Source organism: Ambystoma mexicanum, chromosome 13, assembly GCF_040938575.1.
Source record: "Ambystoma mexicanum isolate Mex_15411 chromosome 13, UKY_AmexF1_1, whole genome shotgun sequence".
Taxonomy (NCBI): domain Eukaryota; kingdom Metazoa; phylum Chordata; class Amphibia; order Caudata; family Ambystomatidae; genus Ambystoma; species Ambystoma mexicanum.
This window is the reverse complement of record NC_090938.1, coordinates 525,850,010-525,871,092: the sequence shown is the minus strand read 5'-3', so window position 1 is coordinate 525,871,092 and position 21,083 is coordinate 525,850,010. Positions and strand designations below refer to the sequence as shown.

General features: G+C 47.7%; 1 protein-coding gene across 3 annotated transcripts in view; it reads right to left on the bottom strand.

Moving 5' to 3' along the window:
• Positions 1-21,083, bottom strand: part of FMNL1 (formin like 1) — a 593,200-nt gene that overhangs the window by 75,371 nt on the left and 496,746 nt on the right. For all 3 annotated transcript variants that reach the window (XM_069634229.1, XM_069634230.1, XM_069634228.1), the window contains exons 16-17: positions 19,348-19,472; positions 16,685-16,887 (exon numbers count right to left, since the gene is read on the bottom strand). In XM_069634229.1, the coding sequence (XP_069490330.1) occupies positions 16,685-16,887; positions 19,348-19,472 (328 nt within the window). The remainder of the gene's footprint in view (positions 1-16,684; positions 16,888-19,347; positions 19,473-21,083) is intronic.

The following is a 21,083-nucleotide window of genomic DNA, read 5'->3' as shown; positions in this document are numbered from 1 at the left end:
ACTTTGCGGAAGATGTGGACAGTGAGTGGAAAGTACCTCTACCATGTGGAAGTTGTGAGCCCTGGGTGGAAAAGACATCTGTAAATTGTGGAAATAGTAGGCCCTGGGAGGAAAATACATTTTTAACCTCATGTAGAAATTGGCCTAAGCGCATTCGCATTTTACTGACAACCGCGTTTTAACAGACCTGAATAAAGTTGACTTCGCCGCCATCTTAGAACCATCTGCCATTTTTTCTAACTCCTGCTTTCTGTCCTAAAATGTTAAACTGTGTATTTGGCTGCAGCAGAGCAAAATGAACTTTGAACTATGTCAACATTGAGGCTGCTGAGAGCAGAATGTTTGTCTTGTGCTAACAAACCTTGGAGCCAAACTGAACCTCAATTCAAGTGTTGTCTGCACCAATAGATTCATCCTTATACAAACACTGGAACTGAATGTTGGACAACTAAAACTATGTGCCTTTGCAGAAACCTAATGAATTAGTTTCTTGAAACTGGACTTACTTTAAGCTAGAAAACCAACATGACCAGACAGAACAAACTCGTAACCATTGTATTTTGTAGACTGGAAAACATTTGAAGTACTTAAGAGACAATATTGTTGCATTTGTCATGAACTGGGCATGAACCCTTGTAAGATATTAACTTAGAGAAGGGCTGGATGATGTGGACGGGACTGTGTATAAATAATGCATGCTTCATGATGTCCAGCGCTCTCTTCCCTCAGGGTGTCTGCTGGTACACATTGTGAGGTGCTTGAGAGCTAGATAGCTATCTGTACTTTGTTTAAAAAGTATACTTATACCTCTGGTGATTGGCATATTTCATTTTGGTGGTACTAAGCCTCGATATTTCCTTTGGTCTTTCAGATGGCGCCCGAATAAGAACCCTCAAGATTGATGTCACATCGTTGAACAAGGAGACACGGCTATCGGACCGGGATTGGAAAGTGAAGGGGCCCCTTGTCTGAGACACAACACCTCGACAGTACTGCATGATCCGATCCCTGGACGGTGAGCAAGCGGTTCCAGAGGACATCTTGATGAGGGTCCCCATATCGAGGTGGGCTCTTTGCTGAAATCGCCAACCACGACGATCCTTCGTAATCTGATCGGACGTCCTTTGTTTTGAAATCAGGTGAGTCGTGCCCCTATTCCTAAGAATCCTGATACTGATGGAAGTTTTGCGCTTGCAAGTAAAAATGACATCAGTTAACACCAGTAATCTGACATGCCTGGGAAATTGTCATCCTGTTTCTGGGTATCATTCTGCAAAGATAGACAATCTTTGGGACGAGGCCAACCCCGCGCCACCCGTTGGGTCGCCAGCTTGTTTAATGTACTGTAAGTACAGCGTAAATAGTATTGTATTTAATGATATTTGGCACAGACAAAGTAGACATGTTTCCGAACTTCTGTGGCCAGTTCATGGTAGTTTTGAAATTGCCCGCCTAAAGTATTTGGAATCTATATTGTTGAAGAAAAAGGCTAGGCCTGCAGCATTTGATACAATTAAAGATTGGAGAAAGGAAGCTATGCAGCAACTCAGAAGTAAAAAGCATGCATGTGGGCACATAACTAATGCTGAAAAAACACTATTGTATGATCAGCAGAAACAGTCAGAATCTATTAGAAGTATGGAAAGGGCTTTTTCACTTGATGTACAGAAGATATATACGTCTCAAGATTTTCATAAATCAGATGAACTAATTAACAAACTGTTTTATAAACGTAGAACTGTTGCAACTGCACCTCCTCCTTATGTGCCTCCTCCTGCTGTTGTTCCTCTTCCTGTTGTTGTTCCTCCTCCTGCACCTCCACCCTTACTGACAGTTGCCGTTCCCTTAATTCCATCTCCACCGTCAGCGGTAGTGTCTCTGCTACCTATTGAACACGATTTGTCTGAACTTTCTTTTCCAAGTGGTTCTGCTCCACTTCTAGAGGTTGAAGGGGCGGGGGCTGATTCAAGAATAGTGACTCGTGGTACAGTATCTAAAGCTAGAAAAAAGGAATTGTATACCTGGGCTAAAAAATATATAGAAGAGGGTGAAGAATCAGCTGTTTTAGTTGCGATTTCTGTCCAAGAAAGTATTCCTAAACAGACTATTTTGATAGAGGGTGTAGGAACGCATTTGGCTGATATTTGGAGTGATTTGACAGACATGAATGTCCCATAGGGGTTGACGGATTTGAATGTCCTTGCCCGCTCAAGGGACACTGCGGAGAAAGTACATGAGCATGTTGAGAAGGTATTTGAGTTTAAAAGGGAGCTAGATTGTTTACAGAAAGATGAATTAGATGGTAACAGACTGGAAACCTCATATGTGCAGAAAGGTTTTCTTCCTCCATTGAAACCAATGATTGAAGAAATGCGCATTGGCACAAGAGACATTCTTAGATGGATTTCGGATGTTTCAATTTCTCCCATTGAAGTGCATGACACGTTTAGTCAGTATGCTCCGGCCATGCAAAGGAAAGTGTTACAGGTGATGGTAGAGTATCTACAAGATGAGTTTTTTGAGAGAAAGGTTTGTTGTCCCGCAGATTTGATGGTCATTTATAAGAGAGCATTTTCGCCCGATACAGCTTTGACTACTTTGTCTCTTCATTTAGCCTTGTTGCTTAATAAACGTTCAGATTTGCCTACTTTACAATTGCTGAGGAGGGAGGTTCCTCTGACATTTTTTTCCCAAAGTAGAAATTCCAGCTAATGCCATAGCAGGAACGCCTGCTACTACTGTTGAAGCACAGTATGTTTCTCAGTTTGTTCATGTCCCGTTTTCTAGACAGGAAGTGAATACCATTAGACAAACAATTCCAGATATCAGGAAGAATCCAACAGGATTTTATAAAGAAATTGAATCTGTCTAGCATTCATCTGTTTTTACGTTGGGTGATATAGATTTATTGTTTCCCGTGATCCTTCTTGCTGATGTATGGAAGCAGATTAGAACTGTAGACGATCAAGCAGGGATGGGTGATACATGGGATAACTTGGTACAGATAGATGGAGAAAGGAATGCTGGTGAGAAACTGCCACAAGTGATACTGATGTTGCCAGACAGAATAGTAGCTAAATTGAAAACTCTAGTTCCTGAGAAAAGAATCATATGGGATAAACGTACGGCTTGCGTAAAAATTAAGTCAGAGGGTGCAGCATCATTTTTTAACAGATTTGAGCAAGTATTTTCAGATTTTAGTGTTCAAGACTTGAGTACAGAGACAGGGAAAAGACTAATTGTTAACAAGTTTGTACATTGATTATTGCCTGAAATTCAATGACAGATAATGACTTCTGAAAGCAGCGCCTGGCAAGCAAAATCACAATCTGAAGTATTACATATGGCTCTGTACTATGAAAATAGGGTTAATACAGAGAAGGAGAAGGCAGAAAAGAAGAAGGGAGACTTGAAAACTAAACTATTGTTGCAGCAAATAGATAGAGGAGCCAGAGGTGGGAACACACAGTTTAGAGGCCAATTTACACCACATAGTAATACACAACTGGGTCCTGTAAACATGAACCAATGTGCATATTGTAGACAGGAAGGTCATTGGCGAGCACAATGCCCGATCCTTCAGCAGAGATCGAAGAGCACATATGGTGCCATGGGTAGATGATCCAGAGGCTGTCCTCGGATAAGAGGTCCTGGTAGAAGTCAGTTCGCTCAGAATCAACAGTCATCATCAAAGGATAATAAGCAACAAATTGCTAATAGTGGGAACATTTTCGATAATCTTTCGACTGTCTATTTTTCTGAGGATCTTGCATTTGATGATATGCTGTTCCGTTAGGACAGCTCGAAGCAGAGTCTGGAACCAATACCTATTCCCGTTGATCAGAAAGGGCCCTACGTTGAAATGAAGGTGGGGAATAGGGAACATCTATTTTTGATAGATACAGGAGCACAGAAGTGTTCTATTGATCATTCACGGGTTCCAGATATTCCACTGTTGGGGAAGAACAACATTTCTGTAGGGGTTTCTGGTACGCCAGTGGTTAGTCTGGTCTCTCAGCCGGTACCGATTTCATTGGGGCCATTTACTGATTCATGTTCATTTCTTTTGATGACAAATTGTGGTGAACATTTGTTGGGATTGAATTTGTTGAAAGAATTGAATGCTGTAATTTACTGTTCTCCGGAGGGAGTCTATTTAATGATTTTGCCTCAACAAACTTTCGTTCCACAATTTTTGTCTAGACCTTTACCACCCGAATTGAATGTGGTTCCGACATGTCTATGGGCAGTTAATGACAATGACATTGGCATTGGCATTTTACAAATTGAACCAGTTAAAATTGTATTGAAACCAGGTGTTAAATTGCCACGTATTCCCCAGTATAAGATTTCGGTTGAAGGTGAACAGGCTTTGAACAGTATTATTTCTGATTTTGTACACATAGGTGTGATTGAGGAAATTGCAGAGCGTGTGTGTAATAGTCTGATTGTACCTGTGTATAAGAAAGGGTTAATGTGATTCCTTTTCGCTGTATTATTGACTTGCGTGCCATCAATAAGGTTTACCTCCACAGTTTCCGATTGCACCTGATGTTACTACAATATTGACCATGATTCCAGCTACGGCTACACATTTTAGTGTTGTGGATTTAAAGAATGCTTTTTTCAGTACTCCTGTACATGTTGACAGTAGATATTTGTTCGCGTTCACCCTAGGGGGACAGTTGTTTACATTTACTGATGTGCCACAAGGGTAACTGTGAGCCCAAGCCTTTATAGTAGAGCATTGAAGGAACAGCTTGATACACTTGAGTTACCTTCTACTTGCACGTTGTTGCAGCACATAGATGATTTGCTTCTAGCTGCAGATTCTAAAGTTGCTTTCAAGGAGGGTACCACGTTGCTGCTTATTCATTTAGCAGAACATGGGCATAAGGCTTCATTAAAAAAGTTTCAGTATTGTCAACAGGAAGTCGCCTATTTAGGCTACCACCTGTCGAAGGAGGGAAGAAGACTGACACCTGAACAGATACAAAGCATCTCTAGCATGTCTGTCCCAAATACACAGAAAGAGGTCAGAGCCTTAATAATAGGTACGGCTTCATACTGTAGACCGTGGATCCCACATTTTTCATTAATGATAAAACTTATGTTGGCATTGACAAAGAAGGGCATTTCTTTGCCTTTACCGTGGAACATGGATTGCCAGAATGATTTTGATCTGCTCAAGGCTGCGTTGTGTTCAGCACTAGTTTTGGGCACACCAAAATATGAAAAAATCTTTGTGTTATATGTGCATGAATGTGATGGATGCGCTTTGGCTGTTTTAACGCAGGAACATGGGCGTAATAATCGTCTGTGCGGATATTTTTCCTCCACGTTAGACCCTGTTGCATGCGCTTTTCCGAGATGTTTGAGAGCTGTAGCTGCTGCCGCTGCATCCATGAAACAATGTGAGGGAATGGTTTTAGTTCACTCTTTAACCGTGATGGTACCTCACTCCATAGATGTTCTATTAAACAGAACACAGACGCAACATCTCGCATCAGCATGACTAACAAGGTAAGAGCTGATTCTATTTGCTCCACATATCCAAATTAAGAGATGTTGCTCATTGAATCCGGCCAAATTATTGCCTCTTCCGCAAGAAATTGATTGCAGTGATAAAATGTTACATGACTGCCTCTATACCACAGAACAAGGGACTAAGGGCAGAATTGACCTAAGCGATACACCATTGAAGAATCCAGAAGGGGAGCAGTTTTGTGATGGCTCCTGCTTTAAACTCCCGTATGGCACATCCACTGCTGCTTACGCAATCACCACAATAAGCACTATTGTGCAAACCAAACAGATTCTGCATAACTCTGTGCAAACCGCAGAGATTATTGCGTTGACTAGAGCTTGTGAAATATCTGAAGGGCTTAGTGTAAATATATTCACAGACAGCCAATATGCCTTCGGAGTAGTGCACAACTTCGGACGACTATGGGCTGAGAGAGGTTTCTTGACCTTGCATGGAACAAAGATTCAGCATGGCACTTTAATAGTTCGGTTACTTTCAGCACTTGCGCTTCCTACACGGTTAGCAATAATGAAGTGCGCCGCACATCAGAAGGTGAGGGGCGATGTAGGAAAAGCAACCCCTTTGGCTGACAGAATAGGCAAACAGACTGCTACTGATTTACACTCAAAAATGTATGTGCTGGACCCAAAAAAAAGGTCACTAATACCTGTATGATAGATGAAGGAATTGGTTGTATAAAAGAAATTCAGGCTGATGCCACTCCAGAGCCAGATTAAATTAAACAGTGGGCTGAGGGTCCAGCAAGTTTCGATGATGAGGGTTGTTGGGTAGATAATGAAAAACTAAAAGGGATGCTACCCAATGCCTATGTTACCGCTATGGTGACAATGGTTCATGGTCCAACACACATATGTGCCAAAAAAAATGGCAAATTGTTAGATCCTGTATGGCATAATACCAATATTCAAAAAACTGGTGAGCGTCTTGTCCAAAGTTGCATGTCATGCTTACATCATTATATTGGCAAAGGTACATCGACACCAAAGGGTAGTTTTGGTCCCCCCTCCATGCCGTTTGAGGTCATACATTTTGATTTTATTGAAATGGAGCGTTGTCAAAATTATAAATATGTTTTGGTAGTCACCTGCGCTTTTAGCAAATGGGTTGAAGCTTTTCCGCTAAGAGATACCACAGCAATGTTAACGGCGAAAGTCATGCTTAAGGAATATTTTCCTAGGCTTGACTTGCCGAGAGTCATATGGTCTGATAATGGGCCACATTTTATCGCTGCTGTCATCCTGCAAGTATGTGCGGGATTACAGATCAATAAACGGTTCCATTCAGCCAGGTATGCTCGGAGTGCCGGACTTATAGAACGCCATAACGGCATATTAAAGAATAAGATTGTGAATGTTTGCGCTCATAGCAACCTGAAATTGCCTGACGCCTTACCAATAGCCTTATTATCAATGCGGACGACTGCACAATCAAAGACAGGGCTCTCTCCTTATGAAATTGTCATGGGGAGACCCACCAACATCTGGAAGATGCCAAACCCCAAGTTATTGAAGGATGTTGAGCATCTACTTCTTTCTGAATATTGTGACCAGTTAACTCAAAACTTGTATTTGATTCATCAACAGGTGCCAGAGGGCTCCCAGTAAAATATGAGGGTCCAGGTTATCAACTTAAACCTGGTGACTGGGTGCTATTAAAACCCTTTGAAAGAGCCTCCTGTCTCGCACCTCGCTGGAGAGGACCACATCAAGTCTCTTGGCCACACAGACTGCTGTCTGAGTCACCAACAAGAAGAACTGGATCCATGCGATGCACGTGAAGAGGATTCCTTTTCCTCTGGCCTCCGACAAAGGCAAGGAGAAGGGAATTGGTGATATTGATGTTCACAACGAGCCTACTCTAATCGACACCAGGGGTGTCCCAGAAATCTTTCCTGAGCCCGTGGGGCCTGGGGAGATAGTTGCTTCTTCTTCAAATTCTTCTTCACCATCAAGCAACCTTGCTTCTCCTTCCTCATTGTCTTCATTGCCATCAGGAAACGACGACACTCTGTTTGCAGATCACACCGTACCTGGAGTCTTAAGGTACCATCTGCGACCACGAAATCGAACTTACAGTACAGCATCGGTTGTGCCTACAAGAGACCATTGTTGAGCCAGGCCCTCATCACTCTTCTGCCGAAAATAAATAAAAGTTGGGGACTGGCAAAGTTACCTTCAATCAACATAGGCCACGTGGTTAGGAGCCACCGACGGATGAACTAAAAAAGCCTAACAGAGAGGCTTCTTATCTGACTCTGAGAAACAATTCCGAATTATAAAACCACTCGTACGAAAATGAATGTTGGTCACTTCTCTGATGATGAATCTGCCCATCAAGGGTTATGGTCCCCAAGGACCAAATATTTACTGGTCACAATAGCAGTTTGTTTAGTCATCGTATTTTCATTTTGGGTTTTGTTATCTAGAAAGTGTGCATCCGCTTGATAATTTATTACCGACTGCAAGTATCCCTACCATAGCTTCGCCTTATGTGCATCTGCACACTATTCCTCTGTGAGACCTCCAACACAGAGGAGGTTATCATAATAACACTCTTTTAATGATTACGAATGCTCCCCATGCGATTCGAAACAAAACAAATTGCTGGGTGTGTTCGCACTTGCCACAACATGGGGAAAAGGGACCAGGCTGGTATATTCATCATCTCCCTTTAACTACTGCTTGCTATGCCTCGCTCAGGGCACTATTCTTTGGCCGTTGGAATGACAGTATTTCTGGGAACTTTGATGGGACTAATCTAAATGAATTTGAGAAACAAGTCTTAACACCTTTAGGATGTTCCCTCTTTGCAAATAGGAGCAAACTCAATGTTGCTTCTATTAGGCCTTCTGACAGATTTTCTAGACCTTTTCAATCATTAATCACCTTCAAGATGGCTCCCGTAGGTAATAGGGATGCCATGCCTCCTTCTTATACTATCAACCATAGTCTAGAAACTGTTTCATTCTGCATAAAGAGAGTGGGTTCCCGACCAATGGGTACATTTGAGGGATGCACAAATATTGCAGTGTTAACTAGTGAGGACAGAAATCTGTATGTAGGTGATCCTGTTTACTTTGTTTGCGGCAATGAGGCCTATCCATGGTTACCCAGAGATTGGCAGGGCACTTGTTACTTGGGGATATTGTTGCCAGGAGTATATATTGCCACCACCACCGAAGTCTATAGAGCTCGTCAAAGGCGGGATGAGAATAGTGATACTCATTCACAAGTCTAGTCTTGGGTGATGTTGCATAGTCCTTTGTGCCATTCTGGGGACAGATAATGAATTCCGAGGATATCAGAAGATTAGCAAGGATATTACAGAAAACCATCAATAGGACCAGTGATATTTTGTACAACATGACGCTAGAGCAAAAGGCAATTAGATTAGTAGCCCTCCAAAATAGAATGGTGTTAGACATCATTTTAGCTGAGCGTGGTGGAGTATGCAAAATGGTGGGATCTGCATGTTGTGTTTTTGTACCCAACTCCTCCCCCACCATATTTAAGGTTATTCAGAATTCACATACTCTAAGCACTGAAGTACATGTCCCAGAGGGAAATTGGAATCTAAGTACATGGTTTTGGGATTTTTTTTGCGATCTTGGGGTTGGAAAATGTTCACAGTCTTAATGGTGATCCTTGGTATTTTTCTTTTCTTCTGTTGTTGCACATAATGTCTGCCTGTCATATGTTCCATGATAGGATGATGTTGTGCACAAGTAATAGGTACACTAGGACCTGTGATACAAATGCCTGAAAAAGCAACCAATGCTTTAGTAATGTAGGAAATTGCTATCAAAGAGTTAATGGGATTGAAGTCTTAGAAACCAGCCACTCAGGGTGCTCTAACAGCAACACATGGTCTTTGTACAGTCAAAATGATTGAGTAATGCTTAGGCCAAAAGGAGGATTTGTCAAACTATATTCACATAATACTGTCTGATTATAAACATTGGCCTAAGAGCATTCACATTTTACTGATAACCGCGTTTTAACGGACTTGAATAGAGTTGACTTCTTCGCCATCTTAGAACCATCCGCCATTTGTTCTAACTTCTCCAGCATGGGTTCTGGCATGGATTCACATGCGCATGAATATTCCCCGTCGTCAGGCCGGGAATCCTCGGTATAGAAAAAAATCAGTATCAGTTTCGTTTCTGATCTGTCTTTCTTAGTAGTAACCAATCACTGGTCTCTGCGTCATACTGCCCCCAGCCAATGACTGCCCTCTCCCTAAACCCTGCCTCTGGCAGCCATCCTCAGATTTTTACCGCTCGTTCAAGTGTTGGAGTCTTCGTGCTGTAGCTCTCGAGCTTTTGCTGCGTTTTCGCGCTTTTTCAGGAGATTTTTCTAATTTTTCGGTTAAATAGAGCCTCAAGCTCCACCGTTTCTACATCCGATCAACGGAGATCCGTTTTGTGAGTTTTCGACGCCCCTCAAGGGTGAAGATTTCATCGAGTTACGCTTTTGGAGGATTCCAGAAGTTCCGAGGCCTACCCCGGACATGGCCCAGGAGAAAGGAAGCTCGACGCCCGGGAAGCTGTTCAGGACCTTCCCTGGATGCCAACTTCAGAATGTTTTCAAGGAGGACGAGCATTCGTTATGCCTCTACTGTCTCCATGAGGACAAGACGCACACGGAGAAGGACTGTGCATTTTGTGGGAACAAGTCGGAGCGCACCATGAAGGATCGCCACCTCCGTCTCGCCAACTGGCTGGAAGGGAAGAGCCCGTCAGACGAGAATAAGAAAAAGAAGTCAGAGCGGTCTTCTAAGTCCTGTGAGGGCGTCCCGGCGACGGGGGCCCAACAAAAGGCTAAGCACTGCGAGTACGCGGGCACCGGGAGCGCCAAACGGTCGGGCTCCTTGGCTGCCAGGCAGGGCGCATCCTCCCCGGCGCCATCAACCACAAGCCAACGCTCTGGCTTGGGTAAGAGGAAGTCTGAGAACCCGGCGAAGCTTCTGGAGAGGCCCCGGTCGATCTCGAAGATACCGGCAGAGGGGGAGCGAGGCTCGGACCGTCCCCCCAAGGTGAAGGCCCCAGGCGTCTAGAAGGTGGCGATGGCCTTAATTCACCCTGCTAAGACCTCGATTGAGGATGTTGTCGCGGTCCTGGCTCAGCCTGTGGAGGCTATACCAGTGGAGGCGCCCTCAGGACCCAGAGTCTCCCTGCCACCGCGGAGGGAGTCGTCTTTCAGGCCCATTGAGAAGACCCCCACAAAGTCCTCGTTGGAAAAGGTGGGGGAGGGGCTGGTGGCCATCGTGGATACGGACACAACCTCTGAAGAAGAGCTCATTGAAGTCATGGAAGAGACCCAGCCCATCGGGAGGGATGCACCCGTCATTTCCGGCGCCGCAGGACACCTCAGTGGCCATTTTGTCAGCGATTCAGTCCTTATGCTCAGAGATAAGGACAAGGTTGCCCCTTCCCCCGACGGAGGTACCTGAGCCAGACCCGACGGGGGAACCGGAGCCAGGACCTTCAGAGAGTCCACCGCATAAGAGGAGGACGCATCCTACGCCACCTCTCCCACCTCTGCGGCCTGCTCTGCCTTCCCCCGGTCTATTACCCACGGGGATGATACAGGCACGGACACGGCTACGACAGGTACAGATGACGACGGAGGCGACGACGGGACGTGTCACCCGTCGCCCCCTGCTCGGGCGTCCCCGCCCGACGAGATTGGATCCTTTCATGCCATGATTTCCAGGGCATCCAAGCTTTTTCAGCTCTGCCCAGAAGAAAAGAAGAAAGAAGGGTTCCTTTACCAACGGCGCGAGGCTAAAAGGAAGACGGTCCTCGCCGTACCGCTTCTTGATGACATCTGGGATGAGGGGCTCGCCCTCCTCAAGAACCCTGCCACGGCGCCGGCAAAGAGGGACCGGTACGAGAAGAAGTACCGGTTCCCCGACGCTGCCCCCTTGTGCCTTCGGGCACAACCTACCCCGGATTCGGTCGTCTCGGCGGCGGCAAAGAAGAAAGCTGGGGGGGCATCGGCCTCGACATCAACTTCCCCACCGGACGGCGAGGGCAGAAAGTTGGACACGATGGGACGACGGATCATCTCATCCGCAGCGACAACTATCAAGGCGGCCAACGCCCTGGCTATCGTAGCCCACTACGACATGGAGTTGTGGTTCAAAATCGCCCCTCTGTTAGACTTCCTTCCGGACGCCAAAAGGGCTGAGGCCCTTGAAATCCTACAGGAGGGGGAGATTGCTTTGGACCACGCCATCACGGTGGCAATGGACATCGCCGACACCGGTTTCCGTCAGTTGGGCAACAGCGTTTGCTTGAGACGACGAAGATGGCTCAAGGCCACGGATTTCCACCAGGATGTACAAACCAAGGTTTTGGACATGGCCTTCGACGGGAACAACCTGTTTGGGAAGGCGGTTGATGAGTCCCTTCAGGCCATCAAGGCAGACACGGAGACTGCCCGGGCACTGGGAGTGCTCCAACAACGACGGCCGTCCTTTCGGAGCTCCGGAGGCAGACAAGGTGTCTCCAAGGGATCCGGCAGTGGCTCCTCCACTTACCACCAAGCAGCAAGATCTTCGTCCCAGGAAGCCTACAGGGGACGCGGCAAGTCAGGTGGTGCCCGTCGTCGTCGACAAGGGGGTCAAGGAGGCAAGGCGGCCTCCAAACAAGATTGAACCGACCGTGGGGTCGGGCCCCAGCCGAAGCACCCCGGTGGGAGGCCGGCTGGCGAGGTTCGTCAGCGTGTGGGAGTCCATCTCCACCTACCGTTGGGTGCTGGACGCCCTGGCCCAATGGCACGCCCTCGAGTTTCAGAAGAAGTGCCCTCGCGTTCCACCCGTGGCCAGGAAGGAAAATCACATCCCTCAACTACTGTTGGAAGTAAGGGCGATGCTCAAGAAGGGTGCCATCGAGCTCGTCCCAAAGAGGCTTCGGGGCTCCGGAGTTTACTCAAGGTACTTCCTCGTAAAAAAGAAGACAGGAGGATGGCGCCCCATCCTGGACCTACGACGACTGAACAAGTACATCAAGGCACAGAAGTTCCATATGGTCACCCTCCAGCATGTGCTGGGACAGCTGGACGAGGGCGATTTCCTGTCGTCGTTGGACTTGGAGGATGCGCACTTCAACATCCCCATTCTAAAAAGACACTGAAAGTTCCTCAGGTTCGTGGTCCAAGGGCGGCACTACCAGTTCAAGGCCCTCCCGTTCGGATTGAAGTCGGCACCCAGGGTGTTCACCATGTGCCTCGCATCGGTGGCGGCGCGGCTGCGCTTACAGGGGATCCACGTCTACCCCTACTTGGACGACTGGCTCATCCGGGCAAGGACAAGGGAGCTCGCCGTGGAGCACAATGCGAAGACCGTCCAGCTGCTCACGGACCTGGGATTCTCCATCAACTTTCCAAAATCCCACCTGGTTCTGTCGCAAGTCGCCCTGTTTCTGGGAGCCAAGCTCGATACAGTGGTGCGTCTGGCCTCGCGTCGGAGGAAAGGACCAGGACCATTCTGGGCAAGGTGCAGCGTCTGCTGGCCACGGACATGGCCAGGGTAAGATCTATCAAATCCCTCCTCGGGATGATGTCCTCCTGCATTTATCTAGTGCGCCTTTGCAGGCTTCGGATGCGACCCTTACAGGAGTTCCTCGACGCCCGCTGGATCCAGTCGACGGGCAGCTTCGAGGACAGGATCCCTCTCAACGAGACGTTCCGTCAGGCGATCCGGTGGTGGGGTACCCGCTCCCATCTGTCGGCGGGCACAGACTTTTAGACCCCAGCTCACCAGGTGACGGTGATGACGGACGCCTCCCTGGAAGGTTGGGGAGCATACTCCGGAGATCTTCCCTTTGGCTCCCGGAGGAGAAGTCTCTCCACATCAACATCTTGGAGCTCCGCGCGGTGTTCTGGGCCCTCAGGTCCTTTCTTCCGTCCCTCAAGGGCAAAGTGGTGAGGATCTTCACCGACAACACCACCACGCTGTTCTACATCCGGAAGCAGGGCGGAACCAGGTCCCCGGCCCTATCCAAGGAAGCCCAGGATCTGTGGCATTGGGCCGTCGCCCAAGGGATGTTTCTGGTGCCTCTTCATCTGGCAGGAATAAAAAACACGATCGCCGACTCACTCAGCAGGGAGCTGCGCTCGTGCCACGAGTGGGAACTACGCCAGGATCAAGTGGATCGATTCTTCCAACGATGGGGCGAACCCCAAATCGATCTCTTCGCGACGGCGACGAATTCCAAGTGCCGGAGTTTCGCCAGCAGGTTCCCCCAGCCGAGGAGCATGGGCGATGCTTTCTCGTTCCCCTGGGACGGCCTACTTCTTTATGCGTTCCCTCCGCTGCCGTTGCTGCTCCGGCTCATCAACCAGCTCAAGAGGTCCTGTTGCAGGATGATCCTCGTCGCACCGGCGTGGCCGAGACAGATCTGGTTCCCGGACCTTCTGGAATTGTCAACGTCCCCACCAGTCAAGCTAACGACAGACGCAGACCTTCTCTCCAGAGAAGGAGGCGCCATTCTTCACCACAACCCGGAGTCTGCCGACTGCAGAGAGGTTCTTGCAAAGGCCAGGGCGTCCTCAACTCTCAAGTGCTACGGACATAAATGGAAGAGGTTCTCTGTCTGGTGCCGTGCACAGAAGATTAACCCGCTGCGGATTACGGCCCCTCAAGTACTGCCGTACCTACTGTCGCTGGCCAAAGCTGGACTGGCTCACGCCTCCATCAAAATACATCTGGCTGCAATCTCCCGATATACCAGGACGACGGGACGGGCGTCCTTGTGGTCTCATCGCCTGTTGAAAGAATTCATGAAGGGACTATTCCGATCATTCCTGCCGGTGAAGGCTCCTGCCCCGGCGTGGGAGCTTAATGTGGTGCTGACCAAGCTCATGGGGGCCCCATTCGAGCCTATGCATTCGGCCCCTTTGAAGTTCCTGTCTTGGAAGACAGCTTTCCTCGTGGCCATCACCTCTGCACGACGAGTGGGAGAGATCCAGGCCCTATCTTGCAAGCCCCCATACTTGACTTTTCATGACACGAGGGTGGTGCTGAGGACACACCCATCCTTTATGCCCAAAGTGCCGTCAGACTTCCACCTCAACGAGCCCTTGGTGTTGCCAGTTTTCTTCCCGTCGCCGGCCGAGAGGACTTTGCACTCGCTGGATGTAGCTAGAGCGCTGAAGTTCTACGTGGACCGCACGAAGAGTTTTCGGAAGACGTCACAGCTGTTTGTGAACTTTGGGACTGTGAATCAAGGGAAGGCTCTCTCGAAGACTTCCATTTCCAGATGGCTCTCCGGCTGCGTCATGCACTGTCACCGGTTGGCAAACCGACCGCTGCCTGGCCGTCCGAGAGCCCATTCGACCAGAGCGATCGCTGCTACCACGGCGTTCCTGTCTGGTGTGCCCCTGCTGGACATCTGCAGGGCTGCGACGTGGAGGTCGACGCACACCTTCACAAGGTTCTACTGCGTCGATCGGGACTCCAGGGAGGAGTCCAGGGTCGGCCAAGCGGTGCTGCGCAACCTGTTCGCCTAAGGTGAGCCTGGTGAGGAGGTAAGAGTTGCTTAATGTTGAGTTGTTGTATTGCTTAATGTTGAGCCTGTTGCCACCTCCCGTGGTTGTGCATGTGTGTACTCCTATGTATTCTCTTATTCATGAGCATGTGAATCCATGCCAGACCCCATGCTGGAGAAGGAACAAGTTACTTACCTGTAACTTTTGTTCTCCAGCATGGGTCTGGCATGGATTCACATGCGAACCCTCCTGCCTACCCCCCTGCGGCTCTTCACTTGGTCATACTGCCACTTTACGTGCTACCAAATCTGAGGATGGCTGCTGGAGGCGGGGCTTAGGGAGAGGGCAGTCATTGGCTGGGGGCAGTATGACCCAGAGACCAGTGATTGGTTACTACTAAGAAAGACAGATCAGAAACAAAACTGATACTGATTTTTTTCTATACCGAGGATTCCCAGCCTGACGACGGGGAATATTCATGAGCATGTGAATCCATGCCAGACCCATACTGGAGAACAACAGTTACAGGTAAGTAACTTGTTCCTTCTGCTTTCTGTCCGAAAATGTTAAACTGTTTTTTTGGCTGCGGCAGAGCAAAATTAACTTTGTTTGAACTATGTCAACATTGAGGCTGCTGAGAGCAGAATGCTTGTCTTGTGCTAAGAAACCCTGTAGCCAAATTGAACCACATTCAAGTGTTGTCTGCACCAATAGCTTCATCCTTATACAAACACTGGAACTGAATGTTGGACAACTAAAACTATGTGCCTTTAAGAAACCCATTGAATTTGTTTCTTGAAACTGGATTTACTTTAATCTGGAAAACCAACATGACCAGACAGAACAAACTTGTAACCATTGTATTTTGTAGACTGGAAAACATTTGAAGTACTTCAGAGACAATATTGTTGTATTTGTCATGTAAACTGGGCATGAACCCTTGTAAGATATTAACTTGGAGAAGGGCTGGATGATGTGGCTGGGACTGTGTATAAATAATGCATGCTTCGTGATGTCCAGCACTCTCTTCCCTCCCAGTGTCTGCTGGTACACACTGCGAGGTGCTTGAGAGCCAGATAGCTATCTGTACTTTGATTAAAAAGTATACTTATAACTCTGGATTCAGGATTGGCGTATTTCATTTTGGTGGTACTAAGACTCGATATTTCCTTTGGTCTTTCAGGAGGAAAAGACATCTTTGCTTTGTAGAAGCAGTGGGCGCTGGGTGGAAAAAACATGTTTACCTTGTGGAAATAGTGGGCCCATGCCGGAAAAGACACCTTTACCTTCTGCAAGCAGTGGGTCCTGGGTAGAAATGACATTGTTACCTTTTGGAAGCAGTGAGTCCTGGGTGGAAAAGACATCTTAATCTTGTGGAAGCAGTGGGAGCTGGGTGGAAAAGACATCTTTACCTTGTGGAAGCAGTGGGTCCTGTGTGGAAAAGACATCTTTATCTTGTGGAAGCAGCAGGCCCTGTGTTCAAAAGATATCTGTACCTTGTGGAAGCAGTGGGCCGTGAGTGAAAAACACCCCTCGCTTGTGGAAATAGTGGGCCCGGGGAGGAAAAGACATCTTCACCTAGTGGTAGCAGTGAGACCAGAGTGACAAGGCCGTGTGGCAGCAGTTGGCGTATGGTACTCACATCTGGATGGCCTTGCAGATGTCCTCCTTGCTGAGGCCGGCTTTGCGCAGAGTGATGGCCAGGTTCTTGGCCCGGTTGATCTCGATCAGGTTGACGGTACTGGTGGGCTTCTGCGCCGACTTCACCCTTATGGCCTTCATATGCGTACCCGGGCTTTGGACCTTGGTCTTAAATTGTTCCTCAAACTCACCCATGTTTAGCTCCTGTGGCGGGAGAGAAGGGAACAGAGGACATCTCAGGGTGGAAAAAAACCATGAAGGAATAGGCAAAAGAATGAAGGAGAGAATAGAGAGAGAATGGAATAGAGAAGATAATGGGGTGACAGCTGATGAGAGGGTTGCCATTTGTTGTGATGCTTACTAAAGATGATGCATAGTGAATGGTCTGTACTGATGCTCCTATCTTGACCTTCTGGCATCGCGGCTTTGAAAACACTATAGATCCTAGGCTTAGCATCAAAGTTGTGACAGCTAGCTCCCACAAGGGGTATCTAGTCCATCGAATTTGTTACATCTAGAAAATGTCCATCTAATGCATTTTTTGGGGGGTAAAGGGTTAATTTTTGTTCGGATGTATTTTAAAGGGCAGAAAATGGGGGTTTGACCCCCCACAAAAAAAATAAAAGAAATGCATTAGATGGACATTTTTTAGATGGAAAAATTTCGATGGAATGGCATTAGATGCAATGGTTTTAGATGAAATGACCATAAACCTCCCAAGCTATTCCAGACAAGGGATCCTTAAACATCTTTACCACTAATCCCCATTTTTGACCCCAGGGGTGGACTGGCCTATAGGGAACTCTGGAGATTTCCCGGTAGGCCTCTGCACCCTGGGACTCTTTTGTGTAGTATTTCTAAATTTCCCAATAGGAAAATGGTTTGGCTTGCTGAAAATGTGTAATATGGGGCCTCTTTGAAAATTATTTCCAGGGCCTCTTTTGGTTCCCAGCCCACCCCTGTCTGACACCTTCAAACTTCCTGGTGCTCCACATGGAAGACTGCTTATGAGCTTTGCCACTGTGCTCAGTCTTAACCTCAAGATCCCCTCTGTCCCAGTACTGGGATACATGATACACACAGCTCTGCCAGTGTTCCTTGCAGTGCCCCTTGGTATTCTGAGATTGGGACCTCTATAGACCTCTTCCAAGGTACCTCAATCAAGGCAACTAGTTCCCAGGCACCTGAGCAGTGATGGCACACAGCATTGTACCATGCACAAGCCCTAGGTCATAACTGGAAATTACAACACCCAACAACCTTTGAACCTAATGATCTGTCATTATAGGTTTATAAACAGCCCCTTCTCCCCCAGTCTGCACTGCTTCATGCTCCTTCACATGCTCCGAACATCTGGAACTTCCTAGCCCCTGATATTAAGAACATATGAACTGTGAAGGCCATCAAAACGGCTCCCAAAAAGTACCTCCTGCCCAGAAAGAGGCACTGAATTGCACCGTGGCATCATCTCTCCACCTTAAACTCAACTCCGCCCTCGGCTGCACATAATTGTAAATAATGCGTACTATCTTTTCTCTGTCTGTGTTCAGGGATGGACTGGGAGCCAAAAGAGGCCCTGGAAATAATTTTAAAAGTGACCCCATATTACACATTTTCAGTAAACTCAACCCTTTTCCTATGGGGAAAATTTGGAAATACCACACAAAAGAGGCCCAGGGTGCAGAGGCCTACCTGGAAATCTCCAGTCCACCCCTGCCTGTGTAGTCCCTAGTCCCATTTCTCTCTTCCCTTTCTACCACCTTACTCACATTCTGTTCACCAACCAGCATTTACCCTGCAGAGCTCTGTGCAAAGGGATTGCTGCGGCAGCTGTACGTAATTTTTATGCACAGTGTTTTTGATGGAAAACCTTGGCATTCCGCCCCATACACGCCAAAACATTCAGATTATAAATTCGATAATTCCCCATGTTAATAGTCAAGACTAGCATTCAGGAAGCCACCAGCTCCGAAAGCTAGCAAAGACTAACAATAGCGGTGATGTTAACAGATCAGTAGTCAGGTTGGTTAAACAACATGGGTTGCAAAGTAGTGCACTGGGGTCTAAAGCAGCAACAAAGGAGTAGCTACCCCTAAATGACGATCCCCTTGCCCTTTTAAACAGGTACCCCATGTGGACATGTCAAAACAAAGAGGTGATGGCTGGAAAGTTTATAATTAATCTTAAACTTATGGCAATTGCTCTGGCAACCCTCCAGGCCATTTTTATTTGCCTGCCAAGCCATTACAGAGAGGGAAAAACCATATGCAAATCAGGCTTCATCCTACCCCCAAAGGGGCAGTCCATCCTGAAATGCTTAGTCACATCCCTTCTGCACGAGACCACAAGCATCCCCAAAAATGTTCCCACCTTGTTGGGCCTCATCAGTGAGGAGTAGCTTGGGTCTCTAGGCCCAGCAGGCACGGGACCCACGTCTGGGCATACCCGTCCCACTCGGGGTGACAAATCAAAACAAAGAGGTGATAGCTGGAAGTTTAGAATTCATCTTAAACCTCTGGCAATTGCTCTGGACAACCCTGCAGGCCCCTGCGGACATGTGCCTACATCAAAGTCCCTGCAGGGCAATGGGACGGGAGCACAGGATAAATGTGGACACCTCATTTGGCCCTCGCCCCACTGCCTCCCCGGCAGGCAGTTCCTCACCTGCAGCACCTTCTCGTCATTGAGCTCTGTGAAGACCGTCCCGTTGATCTGGGTGGGTTTAAGGGCCACCCAGTTCAGAAGGGGCATCCGGAACTTGGTCTGGATCGGCTGCTTGATCTTTACATCTGCAAGAAAGGACCAAGGCAAATAGGTATATGGCTATATAGGCATGCAGTAACAAGCCGGTGCAGCAAGCAGTACCACAAGCTGGAGTGCGCTCAAAGTGAGAGAACATACTGCAATGCTCAGTAACCTGTTACCCCTACAAGGCAGGTGAATGTCGGGAGAGAGGACATGTAGTGTTTGGCCCAGAATTTGAAGAGAGCGGGGCATACTTCAGGTCACGAAATCACTTTTTATAAAGCACGCTACTCATAGTTTCATGGAAAACTACAGACCTTGTGAGTCTTAACTAAGGACCATATGAAGGAACACTACTGACTCAGGGTGCACACTCCTTGTTAACCCTCATCATGGGGCTGCTTCACGCACACTAAATGACTACACAGGAGCCATTGTGCACTCCAACCTTCTCTTTACTGCCCTCCCTCTTCCCTTGCTCCTCCCTTTCCTCCCACTTCCCGCTCCCTCCCATAGTCTTGAGCTTCACTCTTAAAGGGGCTCTGTCCTTTTTCGCTTACAACACCTCCCCCTTGCTTAACATGTGACTTCCCGTGTTTCATTTGCTTGATGAGACATTGGGGTCTCTTTGTGGCTCGATGGGGCCTGCTTGGTTGCTTGTGGGTCTCCGCCGCGCTCTCTTGTTGCGGTGTTTCATAAGTCTCTGCTCTCTCCCTCTCGATCGCTTGCCTTTTTGTTGGTTCATGCTCTTCAAAGTATAACTCGTGGAGGAAGGAGTCCTTTGGCGTCATTTTGCCGTAGTTCCTTGTCATGATTGTCACTTGTTCTTTGTCCCTTGTCGCTGGGATGGGATCTGCGTGGTTCGTCTGTCCTTTAGCTTTGCTTGCCTCTCCTGCAACTTTCTCGGGCACGTGGTCCTTCTTGTGGGTTGCTTCAAATGACCTATAGTGAATGCTGACCAGTGTGTTTTGTAGTGCTGTCCGGCGGCTGAGACGGCTGTGCCCTATGGCGGGTCTCGGTATCATGCGGATGGTGTCATGCACTCTGCGGTCTCCTTGGGTTGGGTCGCGTCGTGACTCTCCTTTTTCTTCATCATTGAAGTTGGTGAAGTCGCAGTCCACTATCTCCTGCTGGAGACGTATGACAAACCCTCCAATGGATTTGTGTGGATGTTGCCTGTGTTGATTGAATGCAAGGCGTTCATAGTCTTTGTTGGAGCCTATTATCAGCTTGTCGTTGACTGCATCGAGGAGGTGTTGGTACGTGATTTTTTCTCTTGCTGGAATTGTCTTGATGATGTCCTTTACCTCTTTTCCTACCAAGTTCCTAAATATGCTGAGTTTGTTTGGCGGGTCTTGGTTCCCGATTGCACCTAGAAAGTCTTCAAACTCTTCGACCCATTCTTCCCATCCTGTTCCTTGGTTGTGGTGCAGGTCCAAGGCGAATGGGTCGGGCCTTCTCATGGCGGCAGCATGTGATGTGGGGCCCAGGTTTGCTAGGGCTTGCGCTTCTGTCTCGGCATATGCTTGTGCTTGGTCCATCATGGTGCGGGGCGCGTTGTGGTGCTCCGCATGGCTACTTGTATCCTCGGGTTGAACAAAGGTGGCTCAGGTGCAGCTTTACTCTTTTGGGGCTGTTGGCGGTATCCAAATGGG